This window comes from Ambystoma mexicanum, chromosome 6p, assembly GCF_040938575.1.
Source record: "Ambystoma mexicanum isolate Mex_15411 chromosome 6p, UKY_AmexF1_1, whole genome shotgun sequence".
Classification (NCBI taxonomy): Eukaryota; Metazoa; Chordata; class Amphibia; order Caudata; family Ambystomatidae; genus Ambystoma; species Ambystoma mexicanum.
This window is the reverse complement of record NC_090935.1, coordinates 224,766,997-224,784,147: the sequence shown is the minus strand read 5'-3', so window position 1 is coordinate 224,784,147 and position 17,151 is coordinate 224,766,997. Positions and strand designations below refer to the sequence as shown.

Sequence of the window (17,151 nt, the reverse complement as noted above, 5' to 3'; positions counted from 1 at the left end):
ACCTTGCTCGACTAACATTGGCTGTCCTGGCTCCCTGAATGATTCTTCTTAACTCTGAATTTGTGCTTCAACTATTCCCTAGGAAAGGGTTAATTTACTTTGCATTGGAGGGTTCAAAAAGTACTTGCCTGCTTAAGAATATTTGTTAACCATTGTTTTCTCCCCCCACCCCCTTTTCCTTTTGACACTAAACTCAGTATTGCTCTAAATGTACCAATGATATATCAATGTCCACAGTGGCCTAGTTATTTGTCACTTCAGGGTGTAGGAAGTGTCTGTGTGCCATCCCAAATGGGTTTCTACGGGTTTATTGAAATTGTGTGTGTGTAGTTGTGAACTATATTATTGTGTTGCATTTATTTGCTCCCTTCTAAAGAAGGCTTATTCAACTGACTGATACATTAATAAATAATTGTTTAATCAAGAAACCTTGAGAGTAAGTGTTTATTTGGATACTTGTCACTGTGAATCTCTTTGTGATAACCCTACAGCTCACATTGACCCCTCTTGAGATAAGCCTGGCTGCTCAGTCACTCTACCAACGTGTGTAGTACATGCTTATACCGAAGGTTCGGTTAACTATTGCCAACAGAACAAGGCTGGTGCAGTCGCCCACAGGCTACTGCATACAATATTTCCTAACACAATGTAATTGTCTAATGTACAATGTACAACTTGTAGCGCTTAGAGGAATGTAACAGGGAGATTTGCGCACCCGAGATGGAAGCTCGCTGAGAGGAAATCAGTGTGAGGGGATGCAGTAATCTTGTACGGTGTATATGTGAGGATTCGACAATGGTTTAAACTGCAGCCACATTTTAGAATATTGGGAAACAAGGGTTCATTGTGGGTACATAGAGACATAACAGAATGCGGTTTTTACGTAATTGGTGTCTGCGTGAGCCACAGTGTCATTTGGTTTTGCAGGAATGGTTTTCTCCTGCCTTGGAGAGCTGGATAACCGGGTCATAGAAGGGGGTAGGTAGCGAACTGCATATGGGCAGCTGGTGATAGCATCACAAAGAGCGGAAGGTGAGAATGGAATGAAAGACCATCTGGTTGGGTTTTATGACCAGATTGGGTTTATAGATGCAATAGACAGTCGGCACATAGGTGTGGTGTTCGATGACCAGGGACGTCCGGTCACATGGTGGGTTAAAGTGGGGGTTAGTTAACAAACCACATGCAAGGGATGCTTAAGGGTAAAGCTTATCTGGTGTTTTATGGGCTCTTAGGAACAATATTATGCATGATGTGTGCTGGAGGCTGTATGGTTTAAGATGGTAGTTGCAAATAAGGTGACATGAAGGAATCTAGGAAGAAATAATGAGTTGCCTGCGCATCTGCGGATATAAGAATTTTTCTGCTGGTTCAAATGAATAATTAATTGTTTTTCTCTCTTACTGTGTTTTTGAAGTGTTTATGAAAAGCCTTGGACATCACGTACTGGGTTAATGTTTCTCTGATGAATGGGACAAGTTAACTGATGAATTGTTTGCAGATAACAAAGAGAATTATGTTTAGGATATCATGACAGACCGCGGAAAGAATCACTTGGTGAAAGGGAATTGTCTCGTTCATGTGTCTAATGCGGTAAGAGAATGTAGACGGATTAGATTTTGTTGTATTAGGGTTAGCCAATTCGATTTTGTGGGATGGCTTTGTAACAACGTGTAATTATGTAAATTGTTTCAGTGTGTATAAAAGGTGCACTGGAAGGAACTGTTAGATTTCCACTTCACAGGGCCGACTAACTCCTGTATGCAATAAACTTGCTAATCTGACAAAGTGCATTTATTGTCACTCTGAGCTGTTTTTTCACATTGGATTTTGGAGTCGCATTCCTACATCTGCTGAGCCGCGTTGTGATCTTCAGGCCCTCTGCTGGGGGTTGTTGTGCCAGACATACTCTGCTGTGGCTCCTATCTGCATTGATCAGTTTACATGCACATCAAGAGTGGCCTACAGGCACCAAATTGATTGAAGACTTGCCTGCTCACTCAGGGTGTAGCGGTCCAGTTGTGCAGGTTCTTTGAAAGGTCGCTGCTTCGAGGACAACTATTTATGTAAGTGCACTTTGCGAGAAAACCAAGGGAATAGAGGAAAAAGGTAATATTTTAATTTCTGGGATTTTACAAGAGGGGTGATGCATCAGGTTGTTTGAGCTTTTTTTGGAGTCAGGAGGTTAAGTGAGAGATTTGACTAAATTCATTTAGTCATTTGTATAACGCCTTTCACCATGGGTATGGTCCCAACGCACTGTAGGTTGAACGCCCTCGGAAAGACTGAAGTCTGGAAAAGTTGGGTTGCTAGTATGCGTGTGCATTATAGCCATTAAAGGTTGAGGGCTTGGCTGAGTGCCTGCTAGCCACCCATGTCCAATTGGTATGTGTATGGCTGATGAGAGGTACACTAGTGAAATAAGCGGGTGTTTGTGCAAGAGGTAGTCGATTATGAGTGCAGCTGCGGTTCGAATTTTAAGGTAGCTACGTACTTATGGCAGCAGTGTTGTGCAGTGTGTCATTCAAGTTCTGTGTGAAGGCAGATACATCTGGAATGAGGCAGCGCCTGTGGCTAATTCTAACGGTGCGGATTGCGAGCGAAGAAAAACATTGGTTATAATCGAATGAAAGCCTAGAATTGCAAAATTCTGCATAATTCTGTTACATCTGAGTAGATAATCTATGGTGGGTGTATTCTACATATCTCCAGCTATAATTGGGTAGTTCCCTTCAAGACCCCACTTAACTGTAAAGGCAGCATTCTGCCAGCACCTGCATTACATGAATTGGAGTACATTCTACAATCGCCTACAAACCATAACTTGATCACCCTCATGGACCTGACTTGGTGCGGCACCCTGGTCAACTGCAAAACCGTAGATTGGAAGCCCTCATGGACTTGACTAAGTGCCGCACCCTAATTACCTTTGCAACACTTCCAAGTGCTATACAAAGGCCATCACCGGCGACTCAGTTGAAGTGGAAAAGCTGTCCACTCTCAGTATCAATCGAAGTGTACTATATTGTCCATCACCAGCGTTCATCTATGTTTGAAAATGCTGCCTACACTTTGGTCCATCGAACTGCAATGTATTGCTCCCTTCAAGCAGTTCCATTGCAGGGAGAAGAGCCCGCTCTCACGATGCGTTAAAGAGTAATCCATTGCCCACCCCTGCATATTCTAAATGCAACACATAGTCCATCCAGGAACAACACATTTCTCCCCTTAAAGAATCAGTCTAAGTGCTTTATTTGCCCCCTGTGTGTTCTTCTTAATGCGATACGCTACCCGCTCTCAACCCATCTAAATTCAATACATTACCCCCAATAAGGCAGTTAGAGTGCAGAGAAATGCTCACCCACGGAAAGCATTAAAAAGTAACACATTGGCCATCCTTGGACAACCCGAATACCTCATAGTCTTCCCCCAAATCCATTCTGGTGCAACATAATGCCTGCCACAATCATTCTAATGTGACACATTGTCCACCCTCAAATCCATGCTGGTGCAATACAAAGCCCGCTTTCAAAGGTCTTTCGAGTTGGGGAACCCACACACCCCCAAGATTCCACCGGGCGCCATACCCTTCCTCTTCTGGTGGGGTGGAGGATGAGCAGTGGCACATTGCAAAGCAAGGGAGAGCGTTGGAGTAGGGCCCTGACGCAAGATGGGGCGTGAAGCTAAGTAACTTAATGGAGAGACAGTAGCGCACAGGATACGGCAGTTGTAGGCCTGTGCATGGGTGTGGGGGGATGAACCAGGTTTTAAGGACCATCCTGAAAGAGAGGTGGTCCTCTATGAGACAGAGGGTGAGGAGAGGTGGAGTTCCAGAGGGTGGTAGGTAGGACAGAGAATGATGAGCCTCCTAGTCTGGAGAAATTGAACAGAGGGGCCACCAGGAGGTTTGCAGAACCTGATCTTAGGATTCGGTTGGGGACGGTAGCATGTAAATTTGTTTTGTAGGCATTTGGGGCCTTCCTTGTGTAGGGAATGATCGGCAGTCTGTCTATGAGGCAGGATGCAAGATCTGGGTGGGGCAAAGACAGAGATTTAGGGATCTTAAGATCTTTGTGTCGTCAGCGTAGTTGTAGCAGGAAAGATTGTGGCAGTGGATGAGTCGGGGGTGGAGGGGTGGGGATAGGGAAAGTTTGAAAAGGAGAAGGAAGCTCCTGAGGGACTTCTTGTGGCACAGACCAGGGGACAGATGATAAAGGTTGCAGAAAGGTGATTTGGGATCGGTCAGAGGAGAAGGAGGAGGTCCATTTTTAGGGTGGAGTCCCTGATGACTAAGGAGAAGAGTCTGTTAGTGAGAGTGGTGTGGTTGATCATGCCGAAAGCTGCTGTGAGGTCCAGGAGGATGAGTGCGGCGCAGCCTCTGAATCTTCTCTTCTTTACAGGTCATCCCAAATTAAGACAAGGGAGGCTGTGGTTCCATGGAGGGGGTCTGAATCTGGACTGAGAAGGATCTAGAAGGCTGTGGGATTCTGTGAAGAGGCTGAGCTGGGCGTAAGCTGTTCAATCCAGGAGTTTGGCAATGAAGCGTTTTTGTTAGAGATGGGACGGTAATTGGAGAGGAGGGGGTCAAGAGAGGGCTTTTTTAGTAAAGGTTTGACGTGAGGGGTTTTGTATGCTTCCTGGGAAATGCAAAATGTCAGTGAGTTGTTGATTAGGGATCTGGCGAGGCTGCCTGTACATGTGGAAGGGAGATTCTTCTTGAGGAGGGCGGGGGGGGCGGGGTCAAGGGTCTTCAGGGAAACCAGAGGGGTGGCTATTTGAGAGGTGGTTTAGGAATTTGGTTGGCTGAAGGCAGAGGAGGGGGGGGTTGCTAGTTTATTAAAGGGATAGGACACTCAAACATTTTATTGGCTCAAAAGATTGGCCATAATCAAAAATATATATATGTAAAGTTTTGAGCAAATGAGGCTCAAATATTTTTTGAAATGGATGAGCCTCCTGGGCTTGTGTTAAGATCTGCCCTTGCAGCAATAATGAAGCAAAAGCCAGCCAGCTGTAATAAAACTAAGGCTTCCAGTAGGTGGCGTTTGCTTCATTATTGCCAGACAGCAGAGAATGTAGTCAGGATCTTGTTTGCTGGTAAGTGCTTCAGATTTTTTAATTTAGATCTAAAATCACTGTAGTTATAAATAATAATTGAGTGGCTTTTGCTTTGTCGCCGGGGGAGCCTGGGAGACTCGAAGCGAAAGTGCCAGCATTTTTAAATACAACGTTGTTGTATTTATTATTTCTGTGCTTTGCTTTTTAAGTTTCGGAGCCCGGGAAACCTAAAAAGAAAATTACCACAGCAATTATAAATACAACCGCATTGTATTTATGATTGTGGTGGCTTCTGCTTTGTCTCCTGGGCTACCGCGGGCCGGGGAAGCCCGGGAGACTCCAAGCAAAAGCCACTGCAATCATAAGTACAACAACTTTGTGTTGATAATTGCCGCACCTTTTATTGTGGGCAAGTCCAGGCAATTAATTATGAATACTTTGCCAGCTGTGGCAGAGTATTCATAATTGCTGCGACTTTCTTTTCGAGTTTCCTGAGCTTCCCTGTGCTTGGGGCGCACAGAAAACGAAAAATTGGAGTGAAGGCAGCATCCTCTCCATGTTAAGCTCTGCTCTGGCTGCAGTAAGCAAGAGCTCCCGGTAGAGGCTTTTGATGCTTCATTATTACCGCCAGAGCTGAGCTTAACATGCACAGAGGAGGCTGCTTCAAATCACAAAATGTATGCCCCCATGTAAACACTTTGAGCCTCATTTGCTCAAAATTGGACTTGGGAACTTTCTTTAAAAATGTTTTATATATATTTTTGATTATTGGCCATTTTTTGGGACAATGCCATTTTTGAGCGCACTTCGCCTTTAAGGATATCGAGGCTTCTTTCTATGGCTATTTTGTAGTGGCCTGACAGTGAATCGCAGTGTGCTTGGGAGACATGGGGGGGTTGTGCAGAGAGGGGACTTGAACTCAGAGATAATCTTGTGGATTTCCATACATGAGTTGCTAGAGCTATAGAAAGATTATTTTGTTGGAGCTTTCCAGATATCCATCCTGTAGGCCCTGGTATGTCTTGCAAGGGTGGCATTGTTCTGAGCGGATGGGCTGGCCCGCCATTGGCGGTCCAGGCGGTGGTTGAGGGTATTGACTGATTTGAGGGAGGGGATGAACCACTTGGGAGAAGGGCCTGTGCATTTGGAGGCAGATCTCGTTGAAGTGAGGGTTGAGGGTGCATCGGCAATCTGTTGCGTTATGTGGTCGGCAGAAGGGTTTCATCCTTGTAGGGGGAGTATGGGAAAGAAGGGGGTTGGACAAGTGTGGGGAGAAAATTACCTTGTTCCAGAGTGGGTCCCGGGTGAGGGATGTGCTGGGGTAGATAATGTGAAGGTAGGGGGGGGTTGGGTGGAGGGGGGCCTTTGAGGTGGCAAGGGGTGGGAAGGGGAGGTGGAGAGGGGGTAGCTTGAGGGATAAGTGGGAAGGCTTGCAGCTTGGCAGGGTGAGGAAGAGGGGGACTAGAGGAGTTATCAGTATAGTGGGATAGAGGATGGACGTGTTGGGCAGAGAGGGAGGGGGTGTAAGTGTTGGTGAGTGGGAAGAGATCCGATCTGGGAGGGAGGAGAAAAAGCAGGAGGGCTTGCATTTTGGCTGCACTTAGAGATGTGAATGCTGAGTAACAGGCAATCTGGGAAACCCTTGCCAGAGGGTGGGTGGTTGAGTGGGGGGGGATCAGAGAGGGGGAGTGTTTGAGATGGGTGGGGGGTTGGCTGAGCTTGCAATGGTGTTAGGGGGCGGGTGCAGGGGGCTGACTGAGTTGTGTTGTCACGGGAGGAGGGAGGAAAGGGACGAGGAGTTGGAGAGGAGGTCTGGTGTTTGGTACGCCAGAGGGCTCCTCTGGCCTTGGAACTTTTTGGCATTGTGGAAAAAAGGTCAGGAAGCAGGGAAGGCAGTGACATGTGAATTGAGAGGTACACAGGTCTGGGAAATTACACCTATATTCAAAGGACGCAAAGGGCTTAAGCCAGCCTCAACAGTTAATTAGAAAAGGTGTTTAGTAAGCGCACTTAGATTCACAGGTGCCTAGGGCCTAAGAAGACAGCACAATTTGGTAGTCAAGGTACATTTATATTTGAAGCATGCACAGTCCTAACCAAGCAAGCAACAGCAGTTACAAAGCGGAGGTTTGTAGAGTGCACAATGATTCAGGGACTGACCAAGCAAGTATAATTTAATAGCAATAGTTTTTAGGAAGTACACTTAATTCTAAGGTTGCACAGGGACTGATTGAGCGGCCACAATAAGTGGAAGCGGTATTCTGGTAAATTACGCCTAGGTACATATGATGAGCAGGGACGAACCAAGCTGCAACAATTGGATAGCAAGGCTTTTTAAAAGTACACTTAGATTCAGAAGATGCAAAGGGCAATTAGATAAGTGTTTCAGAAAGTCTGCTTAGATTCAAAGGTTGTTCAGGGCCAGATCAGGCTGCATCAATTGATTAACAAATCCTTAAAGCTGAACCTAGATTTAAGAGATGTACAGGGCCTAACCAGACATCAACATTTAGATTGAAGAGAGGGGTTTTCAGGAAAATTACGTCTATATTCAAAAGAAGTACAGGACATAACCAAGCAGCAAAAATTAGATAGCAAAGTATTTTAGAAGTACACTTAGATTCAAAGGAGCGCAGGGCCTAACCAAATAGGAACAATTATATAATGTTTTAGAAAGCACACTTAGAAGGCATGCAGGACCTAACCAGGCAGCAACCATTAGATTGCACATGTTTTAGAAAGTACATTTAGATCCAAAGGCTGCACAGGGCCTGATGTAGCGGCAACACTTGAAAAACAATGCTATGCTTTAAAAACAGTTTCATTTAAAGCAGTACAGGTCCTATGCTACAAGCAGATTGAGCCACACATAGTTTCAAATGAACAGGCTGACAGGCTTACTCTGATCTTGCGCGGAGGTAGCACGTACACCTGCCTCCCCGTTGGGTCTTGGTGCCTGGAAGTTATACAAGCACAGGCCTCTGTGACACGCCGGGGAAAGAAGGTTAGAGTCCGCTGGATTAATAGGAAGAAGTAGTGGATGAGTTAGGGGATTTTAGGGAAAGATGCATCTTGTTGCCCCTTCCTAGGGTTCCTGAGATCGTAGATGCTCCGCCCACTCAATCCCACACACTTGCATACAATGCTCCCCAAACCCTGCCTAATCTGGACTTCAGGCTCTAGTAATACTGTCTTGATACTCTTTTGCAATCATTTGCACATAGCCCCTTTTGAACTCTTTGGCGCATTGATTGTATACTTAACTTGCATTACTTGCATGCAATATGCTGATTGGGGAAAACACATGCAACGTGCCAGTTGTTGAAACTCACAACCAACACACTGGTACCAAAAACAAAGATGAGAGCACTTCACTTCATGTCGTGCAGCTGGGGGACTTCAATCATGAATTGCTATTCCAAAGTTTGAGTCTGTGTTGATACGGCGGAGCGCCGCTACAAAGAAACCAAAGGCATATGTGAGATTACTTGGCAAAATGCATCTGTACATAAACACGTGGCAATGACTGCTTCCGCTCTCTGGCGGAATATTGAACGTGGCTACGATTAGTCTATGGTGCCGGTTCTCCGACAATCGCTCTATAGTGCTCGGTGGCTGCCATAAGCTGTGAGCAGCCCCACACTTTACAAGTCTTCCTACAATCAGTGAAAGAGCTTCGTTGTCCGAACGCTGCTTGCGTTCGCTTAGATAACTCCCAGTACACTATGCCCTTAGAAACTGTCTTGCCAGAACGCTACGTGCATGGGCGTTCAATCCCAAACTCTTCGAAGATTTGCCAGCAAAAACAAATGCACTTATCTGTTGCAGAACACGGGGCCTGCGGTAGTCACAGGCAGGGTATGGCCCGCGGATGGCAGCCTACAGGAGCCCTCTGAACACACGTCTTCACTCTCTCGTGTTCATCAGCACAAGCAGCGTAGTCTGTGCGCATCGCGTGCATGCGTGAAGAGTTGGGCGTTGTCCTGGAGGACCCAGAAGGCTCGTGGTCCCACGAGCCTTCTGGGTAATGTAGTTGTCTGGGCTTCCTTTGGTTCCGGAGCATTCTTAGAGCCTGCCAAGCCCTTGCCCTGCATACAACACAAAGGAGTTTCCTGTATTGCAAATGTCGTTGTCTTTTAGCCCCTTTCATCTGGCCACACAATTGTTTAAACCAGAGATTGTCTGTTTGGGTCCTGCTCACGCCTGACACAAGTGAGCTCATGACACAGGCCGAGCATAGTAACAGCGGTTCAGATGGACCAAGGTTTGAAGCTTATGATGGAGAGAGGGGATTACTAAGTGGGCCGGGGTGGTGGTGGGGGGGGGCTTGGTCTGGCAGTGAGGACGCGTGGCTGGTTGTGAAGGTGCTCTGGTGAAAGCTGGCTAGGTGGATGAAAAGGCGCTACCTTACCCAACAGGTAAGGGGGGTGAGCTGAGCTAGGGACGGTGTAGGTGGTACACCATTGTGCGGATGCGGGTGGTGTAGGGGGTCTCGGCGAATAGGGGCAAGCTGGGTACACAAGCTGCCCACAAATAAGCTGCCCTTAGCTGTTAACTTTTGCTGGCTTCTTTGGGAAAGCCACTAAGGTGGTAGCAAGTGCGAGCGGGAGTAGGGTTAGGAAACTCTGAGGCAGGAAGAGGGAAACTAACACTGCAAGCAGGCTCAAATGTGCACGACAAATTAGAGTTAAAGCCAAATAAACCACTCCTACTGTCTCCTCCTCTGCATTCTATTGTCATTCTGCCTCCTCTTCTCCAGTCTTTCTTCTCTTTTCTCTCTCCTCTTCAGTTTTCTGCCATGTCTCCCTTCTCCACGCCACTCTCTCCCCCCCCCTCCTTGCTGCTCTGTCACGCTCTACTTTGCAACTCTGCATGTTAACTCCCACTCCATCTCTCTGCTATGATCTGCTTATATAGGACTACAGGGCTATGGCCGGTCTAAAAAGCTGTGATCGATGTCTGGCACATGAACGTGTTCACGTATTGGGTAGGACTTGTGCAAACCACAAATACCTCAGATGCATTTGATTTGCTTAGCGGACCGCCCCATGGCTATGCTTGCTGAGGGTGGAAAGTGTAGGCCTGAAATCGTGGAAGTAATGTGACAGCCAGCATCACTTTCTGAAGGCTGCCAGTCTACCTTTTGACTTTTTGGTTTCTTTCTGAATGTCTCCTGAACTCCAAAGGCCCTCACAAACTGGTATGAGCTGCAGTTAGAGAAGTTCACTAGCACAGCTTTAGTGGAATGCTCAATTTGAATTCCTTATGGATGCAGCTAGGTTCTGGTACTCCCTTGACGGCAGATTGCTGAGCAGCTTGCTTCTTTTTCATGATATTTGTAATATCACCTTTGCACCTGTATTGGAAGTCCTGGGTATTTGTGTTTTTAAAGGCTGTACAATAGGCATTCTCCTACGCATGGGACTAACGATGGGCTAGAGGTCAGGGGTTCTTTTGGGGAACACCTCTGGCGCCTGCATCCTGGTGGGCGAAGGACCCACATATCGTTTTGTTGCACTCCTCAATGCAGGGTATGTGGCAGAGGACATGTGATCTACCATAGTGTGACCATTAACTATGGTTAGAATTAGTGGCATTGTGAAGAATCAACTTCTGGGGTACCAGTGTTCCAGGGTTGAATACCTGTTTCTAAACAATCAGTCGGCCCCACACCTCTAATACACCAGAAGGGATCCAAACAGATTGGAATGACAAGCAAATTCTAAACCTCCTTGTCCAATTTTGGTAACGTAGACAGAATGGCAGGCTAATCTCCAAAAGGTTGTGGATCGTTGGTTAGTTGCAACACAGCGAAAATACAATTACCCAGTAATAAAAGGGACTGTCCATTGAAGGTTGTATCAAAAATATCTACTTTACCAATACTATAAAATACCAACCACCCTGTAAAGGAATGCAGAGGACAGACAGTTTCAAAGAAGGAAAAGGGATGCACTCTGGATACTGACAGGAGGGTAGTCTGTAGGGTTAATAACCACAACACTTTAAGGTTACTTGGCTTCAGCATAAAGGGAGCGACAGGTCATATATGTGTCTAGGGGCCATCTGGGAAGGACCATGGGGACAGAACTACATTGTACCTTGTGCTGTAGGTGGTGCTGGTGCTCGGCAGGGTCGAATCGGCTTCAGGGCACTTTACAGGTTTCTGTGACAGAGTTCAAGAAGGGAGTCAGCTGCGGGTATCAGGCGGCAAACCGGTTCGACAGGCGAGGCTGGACGAACGGCTGCAGGCTGGCCTACATGGCAGCTCGGGATCAGGAATCATTGTCTCAGTGCTGATCATCGGTTCAGAAGCGCTGGCCAAGACATCACGGATGTCTAAAAGCGAATGCGGCTTGCCAACGGTCAGCATTGCAGTTGGTTGCAGCTCAAGGTACTTGACTAGCTCGACAATGTCCCTTTAAGGCAGAGGTCGATAGATGCCTGTCGAACCAATTCTCCCAGCTTCTTCAGTGGGCTTGTGTAGAAGGGCATGCTGTGTTCTGGCTGGGTACTGGTTCTGGAGTGGCTGGAGGGTCCTCAGAGTTCTTTATATCTCTCTGTTCCCTGGGAGATGTTTAGTGGAGGGATCTTGCTTCCTTCTTTGGCGATCATGGCCTTCCTTCACTGGCGGAAGATGTAAGTCTGACTGTACCTTCAGCCAGGGTCCAAGGTTGAGTACTTTGTTGTTTCTGGTGAAGTCGTCTGATGATCTGCTTAAAGAGAGGCTCCATTCCTCTTTTAAAGTCAAGTAGGCACAGTGATTGGTGTAGGCTAAGCCTGCCTTAATGAACCAATCCTCGGGTCCCCACCAATAATCTTCTCTTCAATGGTATTGCATTGTCCTTTAAGGCAGATGGCCCAGAGCTAGGGAGTGTGTTGCAAGCAGCTGCCTTGTCCTCGGTTTTGGGTTGAAGGACCTTCTGGCACTCCAGGGATCCTGCTGCAGAGCCTAACAGGACATGCTGTGTGCTGTCTGGATATCGGTTCTAGAGCAGCTGGGGGGTCTTCAGAGTTCTTTTCTCCCTCTGTTCTCTGGGAGAAGTAATGGGATCCTGGCCTTCCTTCATTGGCGGTAGCTGTAAGACAGACTGTACCTTCAGCCAGTGTCCAAAGATGAGTTATTCTTCATACTGAAGGTGAAGTCTTCAGATAATCTTCTTAAAGAGGGGCTACAGCCCTCTTTTAAAGCCAAGTGGCCCACAGTGCCTACCTTGGTGAACCAATCCTGGGGTCCCTATCAACAATTTTCTGTATGTGTCAGGTCATAACCAGAGTGTGTTGCAACTGGAAAAGGTAAGGGGATCCAACAGGAAAAGGAAGGGTCCCAGAACCAATATGGTGATACCCTTCTCTCAATAGAAAGAGCTCTGGGGTCACTCCCCTGTGATACTGAGTCCCACCCACCTTCTTACCTGCTGTGATCAAAGAGTCTCTCTGCTTAATGGTTCGCCCTGTATGGTTTCTTTTTAAAGTGGCAAATCTTTCTTGAAGTTGCTGAGAGACCAGAATCTCAGGCTTCTGTAAACCAGTCTTTTATCTTAATGGGATCTCCCTACTAGGGGTTCTCTACTGCAAATAGACTCAGTCAGTTTGCTGGCGTTAATACTGCGAGGCGGGAGCTGACTTCAGGTTGTCACAGTTGCATATGAAAGGTTTGCTCGGTTTCCTGTCTCCCTTCTTATCCTCGCCAGCCAGGCCCCATGGGGGCCTGTTAGAAGTACCCCAATTGCTCCCACCAGCTGCAGAGCCTAACAAAAGAGCAGGGTGGTTCCATGGAACCTTTGTCAGTTAATCAGACTGTCCATGGCAGGGGGAAGCTGCCCCCTCCCCCCTTCTCCTTGAGATGACATTGTGCTCTGCTCTCCTGTCATATTCCAACTAAATATGACAGGGATGGACCGTGATTGTAGGCAGGCAGTATCCATGCCAGAGTACACAGGTGTATGCGTTTGTTGTGGAGTGAGCATGGGAAAATGTATGTGGATTAGCCCCACACATTTTCCTGTGGCAAGTTTACCATCATCCGTTTACTTGAACATTTCAAAAATGCCCAGAAGAGCCCACGCCCACCACACGGATGGTCGAATTCCTCACAAACCTCTGTGATGGAATATTTCCCCATACTGGATAGTCAACCGAGTACGGTTCTATATCTATATATGTTCCAAATGACTCTTTTAGCATTCGGTGCAACAGCTACATATGGCCCAGTCCTAAGACTTTAGTGTTCCTTTTCAACAATAACAGAGCCTCCCCAAAACTTGCCTCTGTTCCAGTGAGGCCTTAGTCTTCGATTGCTAAAAGCAATTGGGACCCTTATATCAGATTCAATTATAAGGGGCTTCTCAATTTTGCCAAAATTAACTTGACTAAAACGCAGTGTGCCAGTGGCGGCTCGTCCATAATTGGCGATGGAGCGTTGATCCACCGCGTCTTGGCCCCCTCTTGCCCATTATGGAGGAGCCAACAGCAGAGGACACAGCCCAGTGAAGTCCTGAGCGCTGCCTCAGCTTTTTCCAGCTGATGGAGCCCTACTGGGCTGACTCTGGCTGAAGTGTCAAAGGGAAACCTGGTTTCCCTTTGACAGTTAAGTTCCCCAGCTGCGCAAGCTCAATGAGCCATGCAAAGCTCATTGTAAATGCTGGCTGGGGAACTGCATGTCTAAGTGCGAGGGGGCTCTCTTGTGCCTCCTTGCACATACAGACCGAGCAGGCTGGAGTGGGGCGTCTCGTCGCCCATGCTCAGGATCCTGAATGCATGTGCAGGAACCAGGAAGCTTCCTGATTCCTGTCATGCTAGCAGGGGCTGGAGCGCTGGGGAGGAAACTTCAGGACCGACGGCAGAAGGTACGTTTATGTTCATGTATTATTTAAAAATGTGTATGTATGCGTGCATGCTTGTGTGATGAGCGAGTGCATGATCGGTGCTATTGTGAATGAGAGAGTGCTTGCTGTGTGAATGTGTGTAAGTGCTGGTCCATGGAGCTGATTTTGGCAAGTGAGGGGAAGAGGGTTGTTTAACAAGGGTATTTTGAAAATGCCTTTGTTGCACAGTCCCCCTCCGCACCGTTCAAAAGCAGCTTTCCTTCTGTTGCAATGTAGGGGCGAGGAGACAGGGATGTCATTTTTTTACTGGACATCTATCATAGATGTCCAGTAAAAGATAACATGCCTGCCTCCTGGGCGCCCCCAGCACCTTGCTTAATCACAAAATCACATTCATTGTGTACATGTCAGGCACTGGAGCCCTATGGGCAGGCATGGCATTTTTTTACTGGCTATGGTTGATAAAGCAAACATAAGTGTTATTACAAAGCTAGACTGGCATTTTTATGCAACTTACTGTGGCGTGCCATTTTGTATTGGGCATCTTTGATAAAGCAAGCATGATAAGTGTTAACTAGCTCGACTGGTATTTGAGTGCAGCCAGTTTGGACATGTTTTCAACCTGTGAAATGGTAACTGGAGTATGTTCTTATGTGGGGATACTGCCGTATATTGGCAGAATAAACGTAGGCATGTTGTCTTGTCATGCGCAAAGCAAACATGAGTATGTTCTTATGTGGGACTACTATGGTATAATGGTGCAGTCAGCATGGAAATGTACGGGCACAGCTAGTGTGAAAATGTTTTATATTGCCACATATTGTGGGCAATGGCATCATGAAAATGTGTTTGAGAAATGTTTCTGTGCACTGTTGGTGAATTGCATCTATTGGATTTTTTTTCATGAGTTACCCTCCAAAACCAATTGCAAACTGTTTGGCTTTTTACCAAATCTTTCTAAAATGTGTGCTCTAAAAGGCACCATTTTAACACATTATTTTAAAAAATGTCTTTGGGGGGGGGTTGACAGGAGAGGGGGTGGGCGGTAGAACCCCTCCACCCCCATGAACACCCATTGATTGGTTCAGGCTCACTCGCTACACTCGGTCGATATGGCATATCTGGGAGAAATATGTACGCCCTTCCAGTTAAAGAACTCACCAGCTGCCACTACGCTGTGCACATCTTTTCTCACTAAAATCAAATGCTGTTCAATCGTGGGTTGCCAAAATACATTGCAAGCTTCTGTGCTGACTAACATTAAAAGCAATGGTTGCAAGCGCCCAATCCCTTGATCCATTATTAGCAAGTTCTAGATGTTGCGTCACATGAATCAGCGTCAAACGCCACACGAGCTGCCAGAGAGGCTTGCTGATGAAAGCGCTTGATTGAACAGCAAGTTATGCAGATGAGATTGGTTATTTGTAGCAGCCATTTAGCAGGCAATGGACATGGGCGTGATTGACCACTTAGACCCCAAATACTATGAGGCATTCTGGGCAGTACTTTAGTTATACCTGTTTTGTGACCACATCTGGCCTTAAGGTATGTTGGCATAAAGGTCGGGTAATAGGGATGGCTGGTGCAATGAGGTAGGTTTCTCAACTAAACAATAATCTAAACATTCTTGCCACACTGTAGTCTTCAGTTCTTTACCCTCTGCCTTTGAATTCGCTTTGCTTTGTTTTTGGTCCAAAGAGACCCAAATGTTGTGTGATTGAGAGGGATTTTGAGAAGTAGAGATTGTGTTACTGGTTTTGATAGTTGCCATTACCAAATCCTGCTGAAAGTTGGTAGAGGCTCGACCCTACAATGCCAGACCCCAGCTTAATTTGTCCATGAAGGTTCTGGTCTACTTCCTCCCTGTTCTGTCATGCTACCCGGCTAGCAGTGAAGCTAATGGAGATGAGTAACTTTGACTGTGTCCCTCAGGCCTCTTCAGTGCCTAACCCCATCCTTGACTTCAGCCCCTTTGCATTGCTATTGATGGTCTACCAATTTTCTCGAGTCTTCCTTCTCCTCCCCTCTACTCTCCTCCTCATCCTCTTCTTCCATGTGGTTTCTGGCACCTCTTTTATGTCCTCACTTGCTCCCACACTGTGGTGGTTTTCTATACATCATTTCCTTTCTCTTCCTCCTTCCCTTCTGTGAGGTAGTTTATAAGCCCCATCTTTCCTGTCATTTATTTCTTATACGTCTCCCATTGTAGAGGCCTCAGTCTCCCTCCTTTTTTTAGCTTATACTCTTGACTCCCCTTCTCTGGGACCTTTCCACCTCCATCTGCTTTACACTTTCTTGCTCATGTCCCTTGGTTGTTCTGTTCCTTACCTTCTTCTTTCTTTCCCAGCATGCTTTTCTTCTTCGAGGCGAGCGCCTGTGCCCACCATGTGGATGATCGAATTCCTCACAGGTATGATATCGTAGATTAATAGAACACAGCAGGTGCGCTGCTACCAACTAAGTAGCTCAAAACACAGGGTATCACTGCCAGTATTGCTCAGCAGTTTTCCGTAATCCAAGTTTTTTTTTTGGGACATTTATTAGTTCTTTGTTTATAGCATTGCTTCCCTCTGCAGCTCCTTTTCCTTGTCTTCTGTTTTGGGACCAGGCTGCTGATGTCAATAGGCCCTTTCCTCTTTGAAGACATTCTTTTTCTATTTCCATGGTTGCCCTGTTGGAGTTGTGTTTTTACTGTGGAAAAAATGGTCACTCTCTGAGCATGTAGCGTGCAAAGCACAATCCTGTTTGCCACGGTATAAATAAAGCACCCATACAGTAGGTACAGTTGCTTTTATCTGTAGAGCCCATGGATGTGATCTAAATCAGTTTGTTAAAGTCCACCACGCTCATGTACTATCCTTGCTTTACTCGGAATGCTAATGCTTGTGGGCCTTGAACAGTCCGCATAACCTGCAGCCACAGGCTACTTTATTCCTATTTTAACAGTAGTTTCTGTACTTCTACTATGTGTTTTCTATTGGGCTCCAATCCAATCTGTAGATAACAATGTTGCATTTTAATATAGTGCTTTACTCCAGATTACTCTTGTTCCTAAGTGCTATCACCCAATTTAATGGCTTTGAATTTATTGACCACAGAAGTTAGGGGAGTGGCCCAGATAAGATTTTGAGGTGGGAGTATTTTACTCCCCATTTTGAAACTTTAAGAGTAAATGTGATTTCAAGAGAGTAAAAATGACTTTTCTCCTTTGCAAGAGTAAAATGTGACGTCCAGCTGATCTGTGCAAAAACTGTATGGAAATCAT

General features: G+C 46.4%; 1 protein-coding gene across 5 annotated transcripts in view; it reads left to right on the top strand.

The window, feature by feature from the left end:
* The window catches only part of FDX2 (ferredoxin 2), a 503,503-nt gene that overhangs the window by 477,158 nt on the left and 9,194 nt on the right, over window positions 1-17,151 (top strand). For 3 of the 5 annotated variants that reach the window (XM_069626908.1, XM_069626906.1, XM_069626910.1), the window contains one exon: window positions 16,234-16,296. The exons of the other annotated variants lie outside the window; for them this stretch is intronic. In XM_069626908.1, the coding sequence (XP_069483009.1) occupies window positions 16,234-16,296 (63 nt within the window). The remainder of the gene's footprint in view (window positions 1-16,233; window positions 16,297-17,151) is intronic. 5 annotated transcript variants of the gene reach the window in all.